Source organism: Osmerus mordax, chromosome 14 (assembly GCF_038355195.1).
Source record: "Osmerus mordax isolate fOsmMor3 chromosome 14, fOsmMor3.pri, whole genome shotgun sequence".
Taxonomy (NCBI): domain Eukaryota; kingdom Metazoa; phylum Chordata; class Actinopteri; order Osmeriformes; family Osmeridae; genus Osmerus; species Osmerus mordax.
In genome coordinates, this window is record NC_090063.1 from 8,622,180 (window position 1) to 8,643,894 (window position 21,715).

Here is a 21,715-nt window from a genome sequence, read left to right on the forward strand (position 1 = left end):
CTGCAGCTGTTGATAGACCTTCTCTAATAACATCTATATCAGGCCTGCTAGGTGATGCAGTCAGTTAGAAAGAGTTTTACGAGGCCACATTCCACACACACACTCATCTGCACAGCCTGTCCAGACTCTAGATTAGACAAGGATCTACCTCTCAAACATAGGCCAGAGAGGCTGAACACACTCTTTCTCTCTCTCTCTCTCTCTCTCTCTCTCTCTCTCTCTCTCTCTCTCTCTCTCTCTCTCTCTCTCTCTCTCTCACACACACTCTCTCATGGTAACAGAAACACAGTGTCATCTTTCGTCCCTGAGCCCCTCCGAGGAGTCTATAAATAAAGGTAGGGCTGACCTCTATTCTGAAGAACATGCACAGGTGACAGGTGTCAATCACTATGCCAGAGGGAGTGTGTGTATCTGTGTGATCTTGAAGAAGTAGGTTGCCAGTGTTTGTAACGAGTGTGTCTGTGTGTATATTTTGTGGTGTATATATTAAGTGGTTTTGCAAGCTGTTATAAGCAGATAGACTGATCACAAGAAACACACAGAGATCCATATACAGAGGGGCAAACTTCTGCTTTTTTATTACTTGACCTTTCTCTTGCGAATACTGAGACTCACCTTTAGAATGACACTCAAAAGAAAAGACATGAAAGGAGAGAAAGAGAAATTAGAAAAAAATGATATACAAAACAATGTCCACTGAATTACCCATCATTGAGTTCTTACTGGAATTAAATGATTCTCTCTCTGACTCCAAACGAAAAGCTGCCAGCATAACGACAAAGTTAAAATAAGAAATATTACTTTGGCATTTTAAGAGTATAGTTCTTATTTCCTGTCCTGGTGCTTGTGAGATTCACAGTGTGAAGACTTTGTCAGTCAAACAAGAAGACAGTGAGCAGAAGAGAGATGGCATAGAGAGAGCCCCACCATGGATGGGTGAAGCTGGTGACAACCTCACCGTCATGTTGAGGTCCAGGACCACACTACCAAGCAGACACATCGCTGTTTTGGAATCTATCCGTTTAAAAACGATTCCTTTGACATGTGACATTGTACACACTGTATATGCTTTTCATACTGTGAATGCTAACAAGAACAAAAGGATCCCTCTTTTCCAAAATACAGACTGAAGACTTTGTTCATTAAGGCAGTTCAATGAAAGGGTTATTGTACGTTAACTACTCAGTAGACAGCAAGAGGAAGGAGCTAGCAGAGGGAAGAGAGGCCTCTCTCTCGTAGGTAGTGGTTTTAAGACAACATGATTCAAAAGACCCCATAGCCTTTGCTCATCACCCATATCTCATAGCTTTTAGCCCAAGTGCAGCAACTTGCGCTGCACATTAGCGTTAGCTTAGCAAGACGCAGGTACAGCTAATTTAGTGACTTTAGTTATTTTGACCCTCCTAATGCAAACACATCATCAGACATTAAACAAAGGCTGGGGGTGCTATAAAAGGCTAAAGGCAGACTTGGTGTTTTAAAGCTCTCTGTGAAAGAATTAGGCCCTGGTCCAAAACTGACCATTCGCCCCTTACTCCCTGCTTCAGGAGATGTTAAAAGGTTGGGTGCCAAGCAGAAAGACAGAACTCCTCATGACTTATCAGGGGCCAGGGTGGGAGTAGATCCAACCTGCCTCCACCAATCAGAACATCTTAGTGGCAAGGGGGTGTTTGAGAGGTTAGAGGAATATGTTTGGATTTGGGCATTCACTTATATAAAAGAAAGGAAAAATTGATTAGAAAATACAGGCCTTCCTTTCCGAAGGTCTCCCACATACACTGATAGTGTAGAAAACAACATCATAACCACATATACACTTTCAACAACATCAAAAATGACTGTGTTGTAAAAAAAATTATGATAGAGAGAAGCGATTGGCCAGAAACAACTAAGGCAGCTATGCAAATAAACACCACTTTGAGGTGTCTCAATAGGCTAAGGGTGTTTCTAGGGCTGTTACCATCAACTATTATGGTATTTGAGTATTGTGCTAATTAATCGCCTTAAAAAAAATGTTCAACCCTCCACAGTGGCCGTGAATAGTCCATTGCACTGTGAAGGTCCTCTTTATAATTGTAGATTAAAATTCTTTAATTACATGTTAGTTACATGATTATGCAGTAATATTACAGCTCTTGCTTCCAGTGGTATAATTTTGTAAGGCAATATTTTCTCTTTTTGTATTATTGTTATTTTCTTATCCGAGTGAATGAACAAATATTCGACTACCAGAACAGTTGTTAGTGACAGCCCAAGCTAATAGTTTTCTTTCACCTTCACCTGACCTGAAGAAACAGGAAGTAATGGCAGCGTAGTGGAAGTGTGAGTTTGCTCTCATTCCTCACTACTCTTGTATGTCAGTAAAACTGGAAGAGACAAGGAGAGGAAACCAGTTTAGACAACTTAAGATGCACACATTACCTTCCTACCCTTCTTAAAGACAGAAATGTCTCAAACGCGAGAAGAAAACAAATAAATCAAAACTATTTGGTAACAAAAAGTGTACTTCAATTACTATAAAGTTATAATACAAAAAAAGTGAAATTGTACCTCAGCTAAAGCTTATAAAATATCATAAGAATAAAATAATAATATAATAATATTCCTTGGTCCATAGAAACTGTTACCATAATAACGTTTTTTCCCCACACAGGTTTCCCTTGCACACAAGCAGTGCATCTTCAAGCCCTCATGTTGGAACATCCTCAATAGAAAAGGTGTGTGGTGAAAGTCGTTCACAAACGACCGTAGTATAAAAAAAGTTCCTTTTACAAAACAGGCTTTTGTCAAAGTGAGGTGGTTGATGAACGAAACGTAAGCGAAATCCCTTAAGAGTCAAGTCCGACACGTCGCTCATTTCCAATAACGGCCACACGTGGGCACCAGAGGCACCAGAAAGATGTTTCAAAGTCTCATGTCTTTTCATCCTTCTCCTCAGCTCAAGTGCTCCATCAAGGGTCATCAAGTACATAGTCCCATACAGGTCCATAAGCCTACGCATGCACGCACACACACTCCGTTACGAGGACACCGACATGGCCGAGGCAGACGACATGCTGCTGGTGGAGCCGCTGGTAGCGTAGCCCCCCTGTCCGTCCCCCAGGCCCCCCAGCGAGGACGAGGACGAAGGGGAGGAAGACGACGTGGGCGAGGATGACGAGGTGCTGTGGGCTCGGAGGATGGCGCCGGCCGCGCTGCAGTGGGGCCGCGGCCCCGGCTCAGGGGTGTAGGTGAAGGTGAGGGCGGTGGAGTAGATGATGCCGTCGTTGCGGACCAGCGTGACGGGAACCTGGACGGGCTGGCGGACCCAGCGCCAGCCCTCCCTGAAGGCAGAGATGTCTGGGACCACACACAGCACGCTCTCCCCACACCTGGACACACGAGCCAACACACACACACACACACGAGAGAGAAATTAGACAGAAACCCGGAGGAGGAAAACAACAGAGATGATTTGAGAGACACGGGACAGTCTCATCTAACGTCATTGACCAAAAACACCCACTAACCTGTACATGGTGTCGGCCTCCACATCTCCAAACCAGACTCGTAGTTCGGGGATGAAGTTGTGTCCTGTCAGCTCCAACATGGCCACATCCCCTCCTCCATTCAGCTATGGAACCAACAGACAGCATCAATGTGTATGTGTGTGCATGTGTGTGTATGTGTGAGTGTGTGAGAGAGCTACCTGCAGACTCTCCACCACAGGGACTGGCGTGACTGGGTTGGGCACAGGGCCCATGCCTTCGTAGAAGGTGTACTCTGCCTTGTCCGTGCTGATGATGGTCCAGGAAGCACCATCGTTGATCATCTCCTTATTGGTCTCTTTGGGGCAGGGTGTGGCCTGGAAGAGGAGGAGTGATGTGCATGTCCATATCAAAATGACTCACTGACCAGTGAAGTCAAACAACGGATGGCTTGGGCCGGACACATAACAATGGGACTGCAGCGTGTTTACACAGTAATGAGGTAAAAACTTCAGTCAACATCATCACTGCTAGTAGCTCACTGATCTACACAGAGATTATCTCTGTATTGGTGTATTTCTATGTGTGAGTGTGCATGCGTGTGCGAGTGTGTGCATGCGCATGTGTGTTTGTGTGTGCCTGCGCAGGTGTGCATGCGGGTAAGTGTGTACATGCGTGAGCTGTGTGTGTATGTGTGTGTGCATACCTGGAACTGGATGATCCTCTCCTGGGAGAGGCAGAGGTACATCCTCTCCGTGTCCTTCAGGTAGAAGGCACACTTGTGGAGCTGGGAAACTGGGTCGTCTGCATCCATCAGAGCGGTCTGCTTGTCCACTTTACGGATCACCTGAACCCCCACACACACACGCGCGGTCACTCAAGTTATTTTACCTTACAGAAACATGAGAGTAGGCTTTAGCTTTGTCTGCCTTCACACAGACACACGCACACAGAAGCTTTCTCACCAGTCTGGGCAGGGCCATGCCAGTCACAGAGCACACCAGTTTGACTGTCTGGCCATAGTGAATGTAGCCGTCCCTCACCGCAAACTCCTCCCCCTCAGACTCCTCATCATCCACTGGAAGGAGGGAGAGAGAGAGAGTGAGAGAGGGCAGGGAGAGAAAGAAATAAGGGAGAGAGAGAAAGGAAAAAACAATTGTGGCAAAGAGATAATATAACATGGCAGATGTTTTTCTGGTTCAACATTCACCCATATGCACAACTTTGCTGAACATGAAACTCAGGAGGTGGATGCAGAAGTGTTAGGGATAGTTGAGTGTCATTCCCAGAGTGAAAGGGTTTGTGAAGTGCAACTCACAGAGGTGGATGTGGAAGGCTCCCCACTGCTGAGAGCTGGCGTGGAAGTTGCCTCCTTCTACGTGGAGGTAGCGCGTGCTGACCGTCTGAGAACGCAAGCGGTTAAACAATGCCACCTTGGTCCCCGACGCTATACACACTACAGAGTGAGGGAGAGGGCCAAGAGAAAAACAGAAAGGGGGGGGGGAGAGAGAGAGAGACGCGTCCAAATGAGAAACTAAATCATTGCACTGTTTCCCTTGATCTAGGTATAAAGGAAACAACTGCAGCCAGCAGAATAACCACAATACTGCTCCATCCTGCTAACACACACAAACACCATCCCTAAGACGGCCATTGTACATGTTCTTTTCAACATGGATTGTGTGTGTTGACACTCACGGTCAGCATTCTTCAGAGATTGTTTCTTCTTGGAAGGTTTGGAGATGACCTTGATTCTCTTGCTCAGGAACATTCCGATGTTGCTGCTGTTGCCGTACAGCATCCTGACTGACAGCATGAAGTGCTTTCTCTTGTCTGAGTCACTGATGTACAGGGTCTTGGCTGTGCAGAAATTCTGTTTGCGAGAGAGAAAGAGTGTCTGTGTTGCGTCACGGTGTGTGCTTGCGTGTACAAATCTAACAGAAAGATGACGACAGAAAGTGCGAGTGAGGATAACCATCAGGTGCATTTATGTGTGAATACAACACTACTAGGTGTGTGATTGTAGCTAAGAATACATTCTATTGAATGACAGAAAGGAGACAGACACTGTCTGAAGCCCTTGATAATTCAGATTTCTTCGAGTATATATGCAGCGGTGTGCCTGTGTGTGCGCGCGTGCTACCTTCCCCTCCAGATTGAGCTGCTGCATTTCTTGTTCGCTGTTGCCGATGCCGATAAATGCGCAGGGCTGGGCCTCCTGGTCGGAGCAGCCATCTTTCTCCATCTCCTCCCTCTTCTTCTTCCAGCCGCAACCCATCAAATACACACACGGAGGCGGGCAGAAAAACCTGTGTGTGTATGTGGGGTGGGTCACATGAAGCACACATGAAGAAACTGGCTTGAACACAGCATGCCTAGACATGCTTTTTACTATGTAGGGTTTTTTCTCACGCTCTCTGACGCACAACACATGCAAGCTACACACCTTTTCTCATTGCCATAAGACTTCTGAGCGACTTTTGCGTGCAGTATGAGTACAGTTTGGTCACCTCTCTCCTTTAGATAGTTCCTCATAGCCTCTCTGTGGGGAAACCACAAAACCACGTTTCCAACAATCATCTGACCAACTAGACGTTGAACTACTATATTGCTACTATGTTGCTAGTTATACAATGGCCTCAGTTGTGTCACTATTCTTCTCATAACATTCAAGAATTTCCAAAACACTAAAAAAAACAAAAAAAACAATTATTGTAGTATTGTTCTTTCTTTTGACTAGGAAATTATTGTTTGGAGGTGTTACCTTGTCAGACGTTGTGGTTGAGGTCGCTCGCCAAACTTCCTGCAGAGGAAGTAAACAAAACAAAAACCTTCCTGTATTGAATATGCCACCACTTACTTTCAACACACAGGTTTCTTCTTATAAAGCATCATAGCCTACTGCAGCTCTACTGTCATTATTTCCCCTTAAATGAACAATAATCAGTTATGTAAGAAAATATATTCTATAGTAAAAGAAGCATACTAGAGTAGTTTCTGCAGCAGGTGGTAATAGAGAGAAGTGGCACATAATTAAAGTACGTGTCTATAAGCTTTGTTTCTTTTCCCAGGACAAGCACGATAACATTTACGACACTTTGTTCCACAACAAATCTCGGGCGGATAATTCCCAAGCCAATAATTATAATTATCTAACATAACAAAGAGATACAGTTACATATATTATTTGAGTCATGTAAAATTATTAGGTAACCTAACTGAGTAATATTATGGAGAAGGGTTGAGATTCGTTGCCGAACTAGTGGCCCAACATTAATACAAAAGTAGCAATATGTGTGGGACCAATTTGGAAAGCGTCCGTAACAACATCAACTCAAATCTTACTCTATAAATACTACAAAGTGGTAACGATCTGCTCAAGCATTTAAACTAAACTTTTTTACTCTTCTTCCTTCATTTTGCTTAGAATTTTAACACTTACCCCGTCACAACGGGCGCCATCTTCCACAGTCTCCAAAAAAGTCCAACAATCGCGAGATCCCACCCTCAACCCCCTACAAAAAGCCAACGGGACAACGGAACTAGACTGAAGGAATAGGCAGAGAGAAAGAGGGGGAGGTGTGACGGGGGGAAAGGGGTGAGAACAGGGGGGAGCGACTGACGGAGGGCAGACGCCACAACAACAGGCGTGGGAAAGTTCAAACGTCGCGCGAGAACAGAAAAACTCTCACAATAGACGATAATGGAGTGGGACCCAGCGTATCGCGAGATAAGGTGATACCCTTATAACCTGGTAGGACTTTTTCACAAGGTTCGAAACTGTAACTCGATTCCCACGCCTTTGTTGAGCAGAAAACTACAGCTCGATGAGGCGCTTGAGTCTAACCGACAGTCAACCAAGAGCGAAAATTGCAGTTTTAGAGTATGCTGTTGCTTCCTCAGGTTTCTACACAATTGTAAAAATAAAAGTTTGTATTGGCTGCTATAGGCCTACTTATAACTGGTTCTCATTAAAAAGCGTTGTTTGGTCATAACACCAAAGCAGCACATTTTTACATTGATTTGAGGTGGCGCTCCTAGTGAAGTAATGACAACACACACAATCAGTAAAGTAAGTTTATTAAAATAAAAGATTACATTTATATTACATTCATATAAAAAAAGCATAATGACATTTTTTGAAAAAGTTCAATTTCATGTTATATTATAACCATTGATACAATTTTGTTCACACTTACAATAAATGACACTGAAGAGTTTTAGGGACAGGTCAGTTTTTACTCAACATAGGTCAGGTTATCATTTTGTACTGATGTACTGATTTTGTGCAAATGTATTAAAGTTGTATTATTATCTCTAGTGTTATGGCACATTGCTTGCTGTTAATTTAAAGTTGTAATTTGAAGTGTAATCATACAGTTACTTGAATACATTCTTCAGGACAAGTGCAATTTTTTTTTGGGATGTTTTGTGAGTCCTTTAATTGGGACATAATATACAGGCATGTATGACAGGTTTTTGGCACAGAAATCCCTGACTGAGGTACATGATTCATACACAGACTTAAATGTGCGCACGCACACACTTGTATTACCCACTCCAAGGTGATTAGCAACAGACCATCATTGAATGATTATTTTACATAGTACCTGAAACCTATAATCTGGATTGAAACACATGGTACACCAGTCTTTATAAAGATTGAGACAAAAACCAAACATGCCCCTCCCTGAAACTCTTCTCCAGGTCCCAACCAGGACCCCAGACCAGTTGTTCCTGAGTGAAAATGTCTTCATTATGAAGGGCTGGACTGTCTTGTTATCCTAACACAGACCCCAAACCAGTTGTTCCTGAGTGATAATGCCTTCAATGTCAGGGGCCAGTTCACCCATTGCCATAAACTGGACTTTTGAGAGCACACGGCTGTGGGTTGACACTCATCGCCTTACAGAGTGTGAGGAATGGGCAAGATGGTCAGGGTCCTTGTGTTTGGCATTTCAAAGAAGAATGAGGCACTGTCATACATGACCTCAATATAACATGATCCAAGTTGTCCATCTTATAAGGTTTTACTAGGTTGCGTCTCTCCTAACCCACCTTTACTCGACGAGTCATCCCTCCCTGTTTCCACAATGCACCTAGATCTTCCAGAAGATCTTCTTCCTGTACAGCAGGAAGGAGATAAGGACCCAAAGAGAAGTGGCCAGCAGGTTCTGGGTCAGATGTTCAGCATGTGATTGGCTGTTGGCCATCTTCCAGCGGAAGGGGAAGTAATCCTCAAAGACCTCGTGACCCACGTACACCAGGATCGAGTTCATACCTGCAGCAGGGGTCAGAGGTCAAATATGTAGCCAAATCTAGCAGGTATAAGGACGGTTTAGAGCAGGTGGTTGAGCAGGTATAAGGCCGGTTTAGAGCAGGTATGTGTACCTGGGTAGTAGAAAGGAGCTCCAGACCACCAGTGCTTCACATCTACAGTGTAGTACACCAGAACCAGGACCACATAAGCAAAACACGCCAGCGTAGTCACATACGACAGAGACCTGACAACACACACACACACAATCATTAAACCGCTTTTAAGTTGCATCTTACGTAGCTCAGGCAAAATAATGAAAATAGCTCTGCATTAGTGTCTAGACTTTATTGGAGGGAGTTGCTCACCACAGGTTCTTATTGACTGGGATGAAGCCTTGGTCTCGCGAACACTTGGTCAGTGTGGCCGAAACAACTCCCTGTGTGAAGCACAGCGAACATTCAGACGCCTCACAGTCACAATTCCCTGCGGTGGGAATCAAACTCACAACCCCAGGAAGCTGGGCCACTAGGAACATTCTGGTCTCATATGTGGACACCCATTCAAAGACCATATTTTGTATCACTTCTCTTTGAAAAAGATCAGCGGTGTAAACCCCCAGACAGACACACCGTAAGGAAGGACTCTCTATATGACTATTTCCTGTGGCATGATCGGCTCACCAATATGAGACCCCAAATGAGAAACCTGCTGATGATGCTGTAGTGAAGATCCTTGTAGTGGAGGAATATCTTTCCTGCCTGAAAACCACATACAAACAATTAAGCCAAGAAGTGTCAACATTGATCAACATTTTCCCCCTCCACTCCCTCTCTGCAGCTGTGCCAGGCAGAAACGGTCCACACTATGTGTGCAATTACACAGAATGCACGTGCATGTGAAAGAGAGGGGGGGGGGGGGGTTAAGAGACACTACAGACCTGCAGGCCTAGGAACGCCATCAGTACAGAGTTTATGCTGCCCAGCACTCCCTCTGGGTCAAAGGGCATGCGAGTGAAGTAGATCACCTGACAAATCAACACACACAGCAAGCTGGATAAAACAAGCACATAACTCCACCACCACCACGCTCTTTGTAACAAACTCTTCTGTCCCATTCGGCTCTATGTGTCTGTGGTTGTGTGGTCGTTTGTTGTGTGGTCACTCACGCGAGAGGATGGGGTCTGGTAGATGTGTCGGTCCCCCAGGAGCCAGCGGTCGATGTAGCCCGTGGCCCCGCCGGTGCAGTTTGGATAGAGGCCCATGTCACCGATGCCTCCGGGACCCAGATATCCGCTGGAGGGAGAGGTTCATACGTCAATCACATGCCCAGACACACACACTGGGGTGGAAAAAGTTTCAAATAATGTACTTTTGCTCTTATGGAAATAACTTGGTACTTTTATTCACCAAACTGGCATTCAACTGATCACAATTTAAATGTGTACATTATTTCAACCTTTTGCCCCCCAGTGTACATACACACAGAATCAAAACCGGGAGGTTACACCCATTCAGTTATTCACACACACACACACACACACACACACACTCACTCACTCACTCACTCACTCACTCACTCACTCACTCACTTTGGACAGTCTGGCACAGGGAGCAGAAAGGTGAGACACAACCAGAGCGTTTCCAAGGCGACTACGACCAGCCAGGCCGGCCAGTAGAGAAGAAACTCCCTGACAGGGAACCACCAGGCATCCTGGGAAGGGGGTTATAATCATCATAATCCTGGAAAACTCAGATGTTGTCATTTGAGTCATTAAGTAGTCTGTTAAGATGACTAGGGTATGAAGTGAATCAAAGATATTATGGAGCTTCTGTGTTGTTCTGACCATAGGGAGGTTGTCCAGGCGTGTCCGGGCCACACACAGGTCCAGACATGCCACCACCATGTAAGAGAAAGCCAGTCGCTGCAGTACTCCAGGGATACGCAGGGTGTCCCATGACACTGCGCACACACACACACACACACACACACACACACACACAGTGAACAGTTAAAGCATGTCTCTGTGAGTCTCCATGTGTGTGTGTGTGTGTGTGCACGTACGTGTCAGTACTCACAGGGGCCCAGGCAGTAGTTGGGGTTGATGATGAAGATGCCTATGAGGAAGAGCTGCATGCTCCTCCATGCGGTCTTCCACAGGAGAGAGCAGCGCGTGGAGCCCCCTCGCAGCATGGAGTGAATGGACAGGGCTATGGACGTGCCCATGATGAACACAAACCTGGAAGGAGAGATGGACGGACGGAGGGAGTTTGAAAAAGAGCACATTAAAATAGGAAAGCTGATCAGTGTCCCTGTTGCTGAGCAAGCATACAAATATTCAATAAACAGGGCGCATTACCATGGAAATACCAGGTCAGCAATGGTCAGCCCTGAGAAGACAAGACAAGGACTGTTACAGCTGATGGCCAGAGAGAGAGGACGGAGGAGAGGGAGGAAGAGGGGCAGGAGACTCACCATTCCAGCTCTCGTGCCTGAAGAACCAGTACCTGCCTCCACCGTAGTTCACAAACACCATGACCACCAAGGACAACCTGAGGAGACGTGGACCACATGTACATGGAGTCACACACACACACACACACTCGGAGGACGAGAGGAGGGAGGGATGGAGGTGGGAGATGTACAGATGGGGAGGTAACTGTATGAGAGAGCCATGGAGGTATGAGGATGAGGAAGCCAGGAAGGAAGCACAGAGGATGGGACGAGAGATGATGGAGATGTGCAAGGAATTGTCCAAGTGGAGATTGAGGGATGTGGGCGTAGTGGTCTGGAGATGTGTGTGTGTGTGTGTGTGTGGGGGGGGGGGCATACCCTCTGAAGGTGTCAAGAGACCGTAGCCTCTTGGTGGGGGCTGGCTGGGTGGGAAGGATGGTGTCTGTGGCTGTCTCTACTGTCCTGCCTGGAGTTCCAAGTTCCTGGAGAGGGGGATGTGTAGGGAGAGGGGGATAAAGAGCAAAGAAGTCACACACATTTACAACAACAAAAAAGGACTGATGGGGACCACGGGAGAGCAGGACAGAGAAGGAGAAGAGGAAATGGGCTCGTAAGGATACTGAAAAGTAGAGAACGACAGAGAAAACATGAGAAGAAGAACTCTTTTTTTACACTCCAACATCCTTCCACAGTCACTGAGCCCGGTCTGGGATTCTCCTTTTATGATGATACTCACAGAGTTGATGAGCCTCTCCGTTTCCATGGAGTTGCCCAACCGCAGCATTACATTCCTCACCGCATCCAGCCTGCACCAGACATGACCAGTCGATTAGGAGAAAGCCTACCAATGATGGAAGGCGTCTTGCACTCAAAATAACATTGTGACGAGCTTAGGAATCACACACCAACACATGCACACAGCATCACCATGAGGCAAGTTATTTAACTGTGTGACATTGGTTAAGGGACAACTGTACCGTGTGATAGAGCCTGCTATGGCCCAGACTATGGCCAGCCCAGTGAAGAGGAGGGAGGCTATCAGGATGGCTGGGAGGAGGACAGGAGAATCACAACATTAACATGTACCTATGTGAAGACATGCTTGTGTTTGACTGTCCAAATGTGTACCGTGTGATGTGTATGTATGTATGTATGTATGTATGTAAGTATGTGTGAGGGAAGGGGGGGGGGGGAGAGAGAGAGAGAAGGTGCGAGAGAGAGAGAGAAGGCGCGAGCGAGAGAGAGAGAGACAGACAGATTCATGCAGGTAAGCTGTTAATGGTGTGTGCGTGCACTGTGTGTGTACATTCCACTCACGTATGTAGCTGTTGACTGGCTCTTTGTCGGTGATCAAGGAGCAGTTGACCACAGAGGAGTCATTGAGGTTCTTCACCCATAGAGAGTAGTTTCCTTGTTCCCCAAAGTGAAACTGAACCCTGACACACGAGGTCGACACTCGTTAAACAACACACTCAAGGACACACGGTAAACATACTTGTGCGTGTACAATTGAGTCTGGTGTGTTTGTGTGTGCATGTGAGTGTGTGTAGGAGGATGTGTGGTGTGATTAGGTCTGGTGTGTGTGGGCCATTGCATGTACAAGTGTGCGTGACGTTCTGTGCATTGTGTATACGTGAGAGCCATTATATTAGGGGTGCGCCCCCCCCCCCCCCAAGGTTTTTTATATATATAATTAATTTTTTTAAATAGCGCCCAATCAGAATTTTTTTTATTTAAGATTATCTTTCAGATAAAACAGGTCTATAGCTTGCTATTTTATTAAAGAAACTAAATGGCCTTATGTTATTTATCTTATGTTCACGACGGCATGACGGCACGTCATCTCTGTCTCTACATGGTGTCGTCGGCCCCCCCTCCTCCTGTAAACCTAGGGGAAACACTGGGAGGGGGGTGAGAGTGTGTGTGTGTGTGTGTGTGTGTGTGTGTGTGTTGGGGCCCACCTGCAGAGCTCCAAATTAACAGGAGTGCTGTTGAGCTGCAGGGTGATGCCATGCTGCGTGCCCACAGTAAAGTCCACCGAGCTGGGCATGCCAGGACCCGGCCCAGCCGGAACCACACCCAGGGGCTGGAGCAAACACTAACACACACACAAAGAGGGTCAGTCATTCATTCACTGGTAGTAATCCAGAGTAGAGGTGAGGGCTGTATACAGTGAGTACTGACTGTGAAAAGTACTGTCTACAGTGATTACTCAGTACTTCACTGTATGCTTAAATTGTTTTGCAGTTTAGTTGTTTATTAATAGGTACATTTCACCATACGTGGTACATCTCTCTCTATATTAGAGGTTTTGTACTAATTTCTATATTTCTATACTGACAATCATCTGTACAAGTACTATGCTCTCTGAGTACTGTGACTAATGCATACTGTGAGTAAAGTATACTGAGTACTAAGCATTGTGTACTGTCAATACTCAGTACTATGAGTACTCTGTTAACTTTGTTGACTGTGTTACCTGGTAGCAGTGGTCGGATAGCCATGAGACCACCATTTCACTATCCAGCTCATTGTTGATGGTCAGAGAAGCCTCATCCATCTTGTGCACAGTGAACTTCCGCCGATGATGGTGGGCTGGGGAATGAGAAAATGAGTTTCCACACAAGGGCCTTGTATTTTGTGGGGAGATTTAGTTAAACCACAGATAAAAAAGACACAAAGTCAAGAGGTATAAATACGTCTACACATCACGTAACGTTACACAGCTAGAGAAAGATAGTACACACAATCCACATGAAACTGGTCACGCACCACGCGATTAACTAGCTATACCAGTTTCACCTAAAGCCTTCAGACAAAGTCAGACAGCAATGCATTATGTTCACCCTCTACTTGTCGCAATGTTAGGATAAACGTTTTACAAATACAACATTAGCTACCCAACTAAGAACTGTTTTTCTTGTTTAAGTGCCTTAAATATGAGCATACCTTGAGGTGGACGGCAACCAAGCTAGTGTTTTAGGGGTGGCCAATTTAAGGATGCATGAGTTAGACAAGCTGTATGAGGCAGACTTCTTTCAAAGCAGCTAGCTGGTAAGCCTAGCTATCTAGCCATCTAGCTAGTTGAGTCTGGCATGTGAGCACTGAGCAGTGACAAGACCGTGTATTGGAGGGGGCTGGGGTTTGCGTTTACGGCTTCCACCCAGATGTCACATGCTTTATTAATCCGCTTCTGTGGCGAGGAAAAAATCAGTTTGGTGGGAAGTTTAAATCTCCCGGAGTGGCAACTTGAGGTTGTCACACTCACAGCGCTCGCTTGGTCCACCAAAATCGTCTCGCCGACGACATTTTAGCTAAGCTAGCTACCTTACATACTTGAAAGAGAAGACCAGTCATACTAGCCATAGCATAAGGCTAGCAGTATTATTTTCTAGTACATGCTAACGTTACTGACTCGGCAAATACAGCTGCATAACAGTGATTTTCATCAATTATTTAATGTACTTTCAATTCCCATCCAAAACAAGTGTACCTAGCGAATACCACCGGTTTCCATCGTATGGTATGGTGAGATGATAGCTATGGGTGTAGACAGCCACACTGCTCGCTTGAGCTAGGGCTAACTAGCTAGTTGACTAGCTACCTAAAATACTCGTTTTTTCTACTTACAAGATAATTCGCCTGACAGGGGTGCCACGCAAACAGCAACCAGCAATGTAAACACAGTCATAAATAAAACATAATGTTGCCTTTCACTCTGACTCATTTTCACAACTTTTACACTTCCCTCCTGTCTCCGGACACCCCAACCAGCGTTTGAGAGTTTTCTCTTATTTTTTATTTTTTCCATAACATAGACTACCGAGCTAACTTAGCTACTTCCGATTCCTCCTCGTTTTTGACATGTCCAGTAGTGGGTGAGAAAGGGGACAGAGTAAACTACAGTTATGGATTTCCAAGAATACGTTGAGGAATCGAGATGTATTGTTTTGGCATAGATTTTTAATGTAACAAATTTGTTTTCGGATATTACATAGTTATTTGTTACTATGTATGAACATTAACTAGGCTACAAGCCTGGAAAAACGCAAGGAAAAACGCCTAGCTACTTCTTCAGTTTGTGTGAATACTGGTAGCAAGCTTACCGTGGCATTATTTTTATTGCCACCAGGTGGACTGCAGTTTCAATTCCAAATTCTGAGCCGAGTGGCGTTCCTCTCGGAATTGGTTAATTTAGGGAGATTTTATGTCAAATGTCCCTTTTTAAATTCAACATCATTAGCCTTCCATGGGTGTCAAAGTTTTATGGATGTCTGTTTGTGTGCAAAATACAATATGTAATGTAGAATATTATTACTAGGCTGCTCGGGAGTGCCCTTGTCCCTCTCGCTCTCTCTCACTCTCACTCTCTCACTCTCTCACACACACACTCCACTACACTGTTGCAAGCGCGCACACTTCATTGCACAACCTCTTAGCGCGTGCACCACACGTAGGAACCTGACTTGATAAAACACACAAGAGACAGAACAATTCCAGTTGCTCATGTTTTTGGGTAGGGCTGTATTTCAGTTTAATTGCCTAGGTAACGATATAGAAAGTAACGACAGCATCTTTGCAGCCTCTGCGGCTGTTGCTAGGATAAATTCACCCAATCATCGGCCCACCCTCACAGAGGGCTGGAATAGCATGACATCATACATCCCCCGACTGGCTTTATTAAAAATCTTTCCCGCTGCATCGGCAAACACGGTGCAAACGGCAAAACGTTTTTATTGTAATGATCACCTTACATCCATAGAGCCTGTGCCATACTTGGATTGGCCCCGGTATCCCCGTTTGTATAGGATTCTGGGAGGAGCGTTCTTTACGCACGGGGAATGGCGGAGTAGGAAAGAGATGGGGGCTTGACATAATATTATCCCACTCTTCTGTTTCTCTGTTGTGATCAACTCGGTGACTCTCACAATGGATCCAGAGAAAACCTTGACGTTCTGCCTCGGAGTGACGGCGGAGGAGGTATCAAGCGTTTATTTCCCCTTTTTATTAGATCTCTGTGTGACTCTATAGTACTTCTTATTTGTCAACAAGTAAGCAATATGCTGCAGTGATGTATGACATCTAGTCGATGGAGCTCAGCTCATAAAATTGCTCAAATTATTTTACCCTCTTTTGTGTGTGACTTTGTGTTGGTATTCTGTAAATGATTTATGGAACATTTTCAATTGATGCAATAAGTGTTGTGTTTGTTGTCAGTGCAATAATTGTGCCCAAATAAATGTGTTATTTCTTAACAGATACTAAGTAAATGTTTCGTTTTATGGATATGTTGGTCCCAGACCTGTCTGACCCACCTCTAAGGCAGGGTGGTGGGTCAGATGTAGCTCTATAGGTCATATAACATGTGATTTGAGAGGATACACTCCTTTACTTGTTGATGATGTTGCTGAAACCCTGGTGAAGTTATCCCCCCCCCACCTCTCCTCTGCTCCTTGTGGGGAAATTGCAGTAATGCATCAAGGTATTAGCTCACACTTAAGTAGGCCATAATTAAAAGTGCTTTTACCTGCCAGACTGGGGTTGTAAAGATAATGTACTGCCCATCTGCCAACAGTAAAATACTTTAATGCTGATTCAGTTTGCCATGGTCTTCTCTGCTCCACCAAACTCTCATGCACACAAGGCAGTACTACAGTAGACTTGTGTTTTGCAAGTTAGCTGTAGTGTTGTTGCTGACAGTGAGGAATGTGTGTATACAACTACATTCCCCAGACCCCTGAGAACATGTTTATGTATTGAGACTGCTGTGTTTCACATCTCCAGTGTGGCAGTGGTTTTACATCTTCATCTCCAGAACAGTCATCAGCTTTGTGTCTCTTTAGCTACAGTCATGGCTCACGTTGCCAATGCTGTAGGGTTCCCTCCTCACTGTTCACACCCACATCACACTCCCACATCACACACACACATCACACACACACAGATGGGATGTAAGATGTGTGGAGGAAGGGTACCAGAGTAGGGACTAAACTGTGTAGGTTGGAGTAGGTAACTGTAGGTTCGGGTGGGTAGGTAGGTTATATTAGGTAACAACTGTAGACCAGAATAGGTGAATGTGAAGGTTAGTGCAGGTGGAGACCAGGGTATGTAACTGTATAGGTTACTGTATAATAACAATAAGGCCTGGCAGCGTTGAGTATGCATAATGGATTGATTTCTCAATTAATGGGAGGGAAGGGTGGGGGGGGGGGGTGGACCTCCAGTCAAATGCTCTACCACTAAGCTGTACCTATCCCCACATCTCTGAGTGGAGCTCCCCTAGACCTTCCTTCTGGGGTTATGTTCCCCTGCCTGTCGCCAGCAGATCAATAGTTGGCAGCGAGGTGCTCCTAGTGCTGGTCTGATAGATGCTGGTGTGCTCTGTGCTTACTGCAGGGCCTTCTGCCTGGAAACCCACAGCTAGATTGATGGAGACTGCGCTAGCTGCTACTTCTAGGAACTGTGGTGGTGTTCTAATACAACTGTGGAGAGTTAAATGTGTGCGTGTGTGTACATGCGTAAAAGAGTGTTAACTGAGGAACAAGACATGTCCTTTTCTGTAGTGAAGGGGAGACTGGTAAAGAGCTTTGCCTAGCCGTACTTGGTAGTGGTGGCAGACAACAAACCCCCCCCCCCCTTTCCCCCAGTATCCATGCAAGCATTGTCCCCATTGCCCCCCCCCCCCCCCCCCGCCAGCCAGCACAGACAGGCATTTTCCTTTTTCAGTCTTATGCAACAGTACTGCGTGACGATCCCTACAGGCATGATCAGAACTGTGTGTGTGTAAGTTAGTGTGTGTGTGTGTTTGAGGTGGAATCCCTACAATGGCTGCATTGTGACAGGTCCTGTTTATGTTCAGAATAGTGGTTCCATTGCACTTATGCTGATATCCTACCATGATGTAACCTATCACTGATTATGAAAGGTTTTTCTGGTCTTCTTCCTGTGGTGGTATTAGTGAGCACCTGGAGTGATTTCAGGTCATCTCACCTCCTCTAAAGGACACTGCAGGCTTTATAGAAAACTGTCTTGAAGATAAATTAATGATGAAATGAGAGGGAGGGTGTGTGTGTGCGTGCGTGTGTCTGAATGTGTTTGTGGAGCTGAGATTGGCCCTGAGTGTCTGGCTACTTTGCTTGTGTCTGGGAGCCGTCAAAGAGATATATGCTGTCAAACAGTAATTTTCCTATCCTACCAGCCTTCATGAAAGTCTAGCCAGAGAACGGAGCCAGAGTTTTTTTGTTCTTGTGGTACAGTAAATGGTGTCTGTAACCATCTTTTTTCTCCACCTGCTTTTCCACAATCTCCCTCTCTGATTTCGTCTCTCTCTCTGTATGTGACTGTCTCTATCAGTCTCACTCTCATCATTGAGAGTTCACCTCCTTCTCTTTCTTATGTCTGCTCCATCGGTGTGTGTAAATGTACCAGCTCTGCTGTGTTCTCCTCTGAACCAGCTCTGCTGTGTTCTCCTCTGAACCAGCTCTGCTGTGTTCTCCTCTGAACCAGCTCTGCTGTGGTCTCCTCTGAACCAGCTCTGCTGTGTTCTCCTCTGAACCAGCTCTGCTGTGGTCTCCTCTGAACCAGCTCTGCTGTGTTCTCCTCTGAACCAGCTCTGCTGTGGTCTCCTCTGAACCAGCTCTGCTGTGGTCTCCTCTGAACCAGCTCTGCTGTGTTCTCCTCTGAACCAGCTCTGCTGTGGTCTCCTCTGAACCAGCTGTTTTCTGTTGATCTCTCCACAGATGACCATCTCTCTGCAGGGGCCCGAGGGCACGGAAGCAAAGGTAAGTGGCTCAACCTTCACATAACCTTCACACAAAACAACGCTTTACGTTTATATTTTATCCATATAGCAGATGCGTTTATCTAAAGCAACATCCAAATAGTGCAAATAGATGAAAATGATTCAGAAGCGTAAAGGTCTAACAGTATTTTAGTGGTTGAGGAACGGTCTGTATATACCAAGCACAGCACACTATTCTTATGTCACTTTGAATAAAAGCGTTGGCTAAGTGAATTAATCATTAAAAAAAGCTAGTACAATATTACATATTACTTTGTTTTTTTGCTGAAAAGAAATGTGTGGGTACAGTCTCATGAACCTTCACACAACTTTTATGGTTGTGTCACCAACAATGAGGCCCAATTATAACTTCATTCACATCAAGACTGTTTTGCAATCATTAAACAACTATTTACAACTAGACTATGTTATCAAGTGTATCAATATGGTCTAATTTCTCTTCTTAGGTAACCGTTTCTCCAAAGGCCCCTGTCATAGGAACCATCAGCAAGGTGAGATGCTTTGCTTTCTTCACAGCCCTGTAGGACACCTGGAGGCTGGTTCACTCCAGACCTAATGAACCCTCATATCTCAGGCTTATTTTCAGGTGCCCTCCTCTCTATTTTAGTTTGCTGACTTACCATAGTCTGTTCCCTAAAAAAGCCGTCCATGGGCTAACGCTTTCATGTAATGTTGGGTTACGTCCACTAGGGGGTGAAGTACCCGGGCAAAGGCAGTCAGCCTATGATCAGTCCTAAACACTGTCCAGGAATCAACAACAGCCCAGGGTACCTGTGTGAGACTGGACACTGCTGTGGAGAAACAGGCTGCTGCACCTACTACTACGAGCTCTGGTGTGAGTAACACTGACAGAATATATTCCAGTCATGGGATAGCTTTGTATTGTATTATGTTGTCTTGTAGTCAATTCAGTCAATTCCCACCACTCTTGCTCTGTATACACATCAAGTTCTGTCCCTATGGGTTCTTTGTGTGTTGTTTATGGTCTGTGTGCATGTTTTTTTATGGGTTCTGTGTCTTAAGTTCTCAATGGGGTTGTGTGTGTGTTCCGTATTGGTTCTATGTCTTTGTTCTCTATAGGGTCTGTGTCCAGTTTTTTCAGGGTTCTGTGTGTGTGTGTGGGGGGGGGGTTCTCAATAGGTGCTATGTGGGTGGTTTCTCTATGGCTTCGGTGTGATTCCTGCAGGCTTTAATGTGTGTGTGATCTCTGAGTTCTCTGTACGTGTGTTCTCTATGGTTGCCTTCCTGTTGGTGTGTTGTGCAGGGTTCTGGCTGCTGTGGACGGTTCTGATCCTGTTCAGCTGCTGCTGTGCGTACCGGCACCGCAGGGCCAAGCTCCGCATGCAGCAGCAGCAGAGACAGAGAGAGATCAGCCTGATCGCCTACCATGGAGCGTGCAATTACCCTAGCTCTATGCTGGACCTCAGTACGTCTCCATCCACTTGATAGATGCACTATCCATGTATACAACATAGATGTAATTCTAGGAAATACATATTTTGTAGTGGCCCCTTATAATGGCTCTGTTATGTACTCTGAATCACAGTCGAGTGACAGTTATCTCCACGTGTGGCTGGTAGGTTTCTTGGCCTCCTTCAAGCTGCCGTCCTATGAGGAAGTGGCGGCCCAGCCCAGCACCCCGCCCCCTCCCTACAGCTCTGTGTTCGGCCTGCAGGGAGGGGGCGCCACCTCCTCGTACCCCCACCCCTACGGCCAGCACCCCCAGCCTCCCTGCCCCCCCTACCTGTCTCAACGGGCCGGCCCCAGCGGAATGACTTCTTCCCAGAGCTCTGACAACTACACCAGCTGCTCCTGTGAGTCCTGCTCCCTCACGTCCCCCTCGAGCACCTCCTTCTCCGTCCAAGTGACAGACGAGACGGATGACAGCAGCCTCGCCTCCACCCCCAGCGAGGCTACAGGTGGGCGTGACCCGGGCGGCACCGTGGCCTGGGGCAGATCCCCGTCAGAAGGGATCCTTACCCTGCCTCCTCCAGCCACCCTTCCCCCTCCTCCTGACCTCCGACCCATACCCTCACCCAACGTCGTCCCGATTTGTTCCCCCAGCGTTAGCGAGGGGACTCCGGCCACGCCCCTCGCCCTCCCCCTGCCTACTTCCAATCACTCTATTCCCCCCTTCCCTCCACCGCTTCACTTTACCCCTCCCCTGCTTCCCTCGCCCTCTTTTCCTCCCCCTCCAGTCCATTGCCTCCCCCTGCTTGTCCTCTCCGACCGACTGGGAGCGACACCAGAGCGGAGAGGGGAGGAGCAGAGCCCCAAGCCCACCCCGTCGCCCCCTAAACACACCCTTTTCTCCTCTGACGTGGCCTTCTTTGAGCACCACAGCCACTCGGAAGATGGGGAAAAGGAGGAAGAGGAGGAGGAAGAGGAGGAGGAAAACGAGGACCACTTCCGTCACCGTCGACTGACCGGGGACTCGGGCATAGAGGTATGCCGGTGCCAGGTTAAGCGGGTGAAAGAGGTGGATGAGGAGGGCGAGGAAGGGAAGGAGGAGGAGGGAAAGAAGGATGAAGAAGAAGGAGAGGAGGCGGGGTTTCTCCACGACAGCGTAGACTGTTCCCTTCGAGCACAGGCCGTCATCCCATCACAGCTCCCCGATGAGCGAGCCATGCAGTGCGGCCCCGCCTCCTCCTCTGCCATCCTCAGGGGCAGGGACTCTGTCATTACCGTGGAGTCATCATAAAGTCAACAAATGAGACCCAGCCAATCCTGTCAGGT

At 46.4% G+C, this 21,715-nt stretch overlaps 3 protein-coding genes across 5 annotated transcripts; 1 reads left to right on the plus strand and 2 right to left on the minus strand.

Annotated features, from left to right (window-relative positions):
• Positions 1-551: 551 nt before the first annotated feature.
• rbpja (recombination signal binding protein for immunoglobulin kappa J region a) lies at positions 552-7,049 on the minus strand. Its single transcript, XM_067249771.1, has 11 exons — positions 6,910-7,049; positions 6,232-6,270; positions 5,914-6,009; positions 5,611-5,776; positions 5,166-5,340; positions 4,786-4,923; positions 4,433-4,545; positions 4,174-4,314; positions 3,689-3,844; positions 3,510-3,613; positions 552-3,371 (listed from the first exon to the last, which is right to left on the minus strand). Exons 1-11 carry the CDS (start codon positions 6,927-6,929, stop codon positions 3,020-3,022), a joined length of 1,500 nt encoding a protein of 499 aa, XP_067105872.1. The 5' UTR covers positions 6,930-7,049; the 3' UTR covers positions 552-3,019.
• A 481-nt stretch (positions 7,050-7,530) lies between these two features.
• On the minus strand, positions 7,531-14,989 carry hgsnat (heparan-alpha-glucosaminide N-acetyltransferase). 3 transcript variants are annotated; one of them, XM_067250130.1, is made up of 18 exons: positions 14,809-14,989; positions 13,658-13,773; positions 13,140-13,276; positions 12,496-12,614; positions 12,156-12,225; positions 11,915-11,984; positions 11,557-11,660; positions 11,200-11,276; positions 11,084-11,114; positions 10,803-10,963; positions 10,571-10,686; positions 10,316-10,437; positions 9,893-10,019; positions 9,665-9,751; positions 9,408-9,485; positions 9,093-9,163; positions 8,859-8,971; positions 7,531-8,748 (listed from the first exon to the last, which is right to left on the minus strand). In XM_067250130.1, the coding sequence occupies exons 1-18, from the start codon at positions 14,987-14,989 to the stop codon at positions 8,567-8,569; spliced, it is 1,962 nt and encodes a 653-aa protein (XP_067106231.1). In that variant the 3' UTR covers positions 7,531-8,566. The 3 variants fall into 3 exon arrangements, with proteins under 3 accessions (XP_067106231.1, XP_067106232.1, XP_067106233.1); XM_067250131.1 differs by lacking the exon at positions 14,809-14,989 and adding an exon at positions 14,128-14,185; XM_067250132.1 differs by lacking the exons at positions 11,084-11,114; positions 11,557-11,660; positions 11,915-11,984; ... (3 more) ...; positions 13,658-13,773; positions 14,809-14,989 and having other exon boundaries at positions 11,200-11,251.
• A 1,118-nt stretch (positions 14,990-16,107) lies between these two features.
• Positions 16,108-21,680, plus strand: si:ch73-290k24.6 (WW domain-binding protein 1). The gene is made up of 7 exons (XM_067250265.1): positions 16,108-16,158; positions 18,918-18,959; positions 19,426-19,470; positions 19,670-19,814; positions 20,244-20,405; positions 20,560-20,898; positions 21,178-21,680. The coding sequence occupies exons 1-7, from the start codon at positions 16,108-16,110 to the stop codon at positions 21,678-21,680; spliced, it is 1,287 nt and encodes a 428-aa protein (XP_067106366.1).
• The last annotated feature ends 35 nt before the right edge of the window (positions 21,681-21,715 follow it).

Coding starts and splice junctions, on each gene's coding strand:
- si:ch73-290k24.6 (XM_067250265.1), top strand. CDS start 16,108: ATGGATCCAGAGAAAACCTTGACGTTCTGCCTCGGAGTGACGGCGGAG. Junction 19,471..19,669: donor TCATAGGAACCATCAGCAAG/GTGAGATGCTTT, acceptor TACGTCCACTAG/GGGGTGAAGTACCCGGGCAA. Junction 20,406..20,559: donor TAGCTCTATGCTGGACCTCA/GTACGTCTCCAT, acceptor TGTGGCTGGTAG/GTTTCTTGGCCTCCTTCAAG.
- hgsnat (XM_067250130.1), bottom strand. CDS start 14,989: ATGGAAAAAATAAAAAATAAGAGAAAACTCTCAAACGCTGGTTGGGGT. Junction 12,226..12,495: donor GCCAGTCAACAGCTACATAC/GTGAGTGGAATG, acceptor TCCTCCTCCCAG/CCATCCTGATAGCCTCCCTC. Junction 11,985..12,155: donor ATAGCAGGCTCTATCACACG/GTACAGTTGTCC, acceptor TGTCTGGTGCAG/GCTGGATGCGGTGAGGAATG.
- rbpja (XM_067249771.1), bottom strand. CDS start 6,929: ATGGCGCCCGTTGTGACGGG. Junction 4,546..4,785: donor AGCCTTCCACATCCACCTCT/GTGAGTTGCACT, acceptor CCCTCCTTCCAG/TGGATGATGAGGAGTCTGAG. Junction 3,845..4,173: donor AGAGGATCATCCAGTTCCAG/GTATGCACACAC, acceptor CTCCTCTTCCAG/GCCACACCCTGCCCCAAAGA.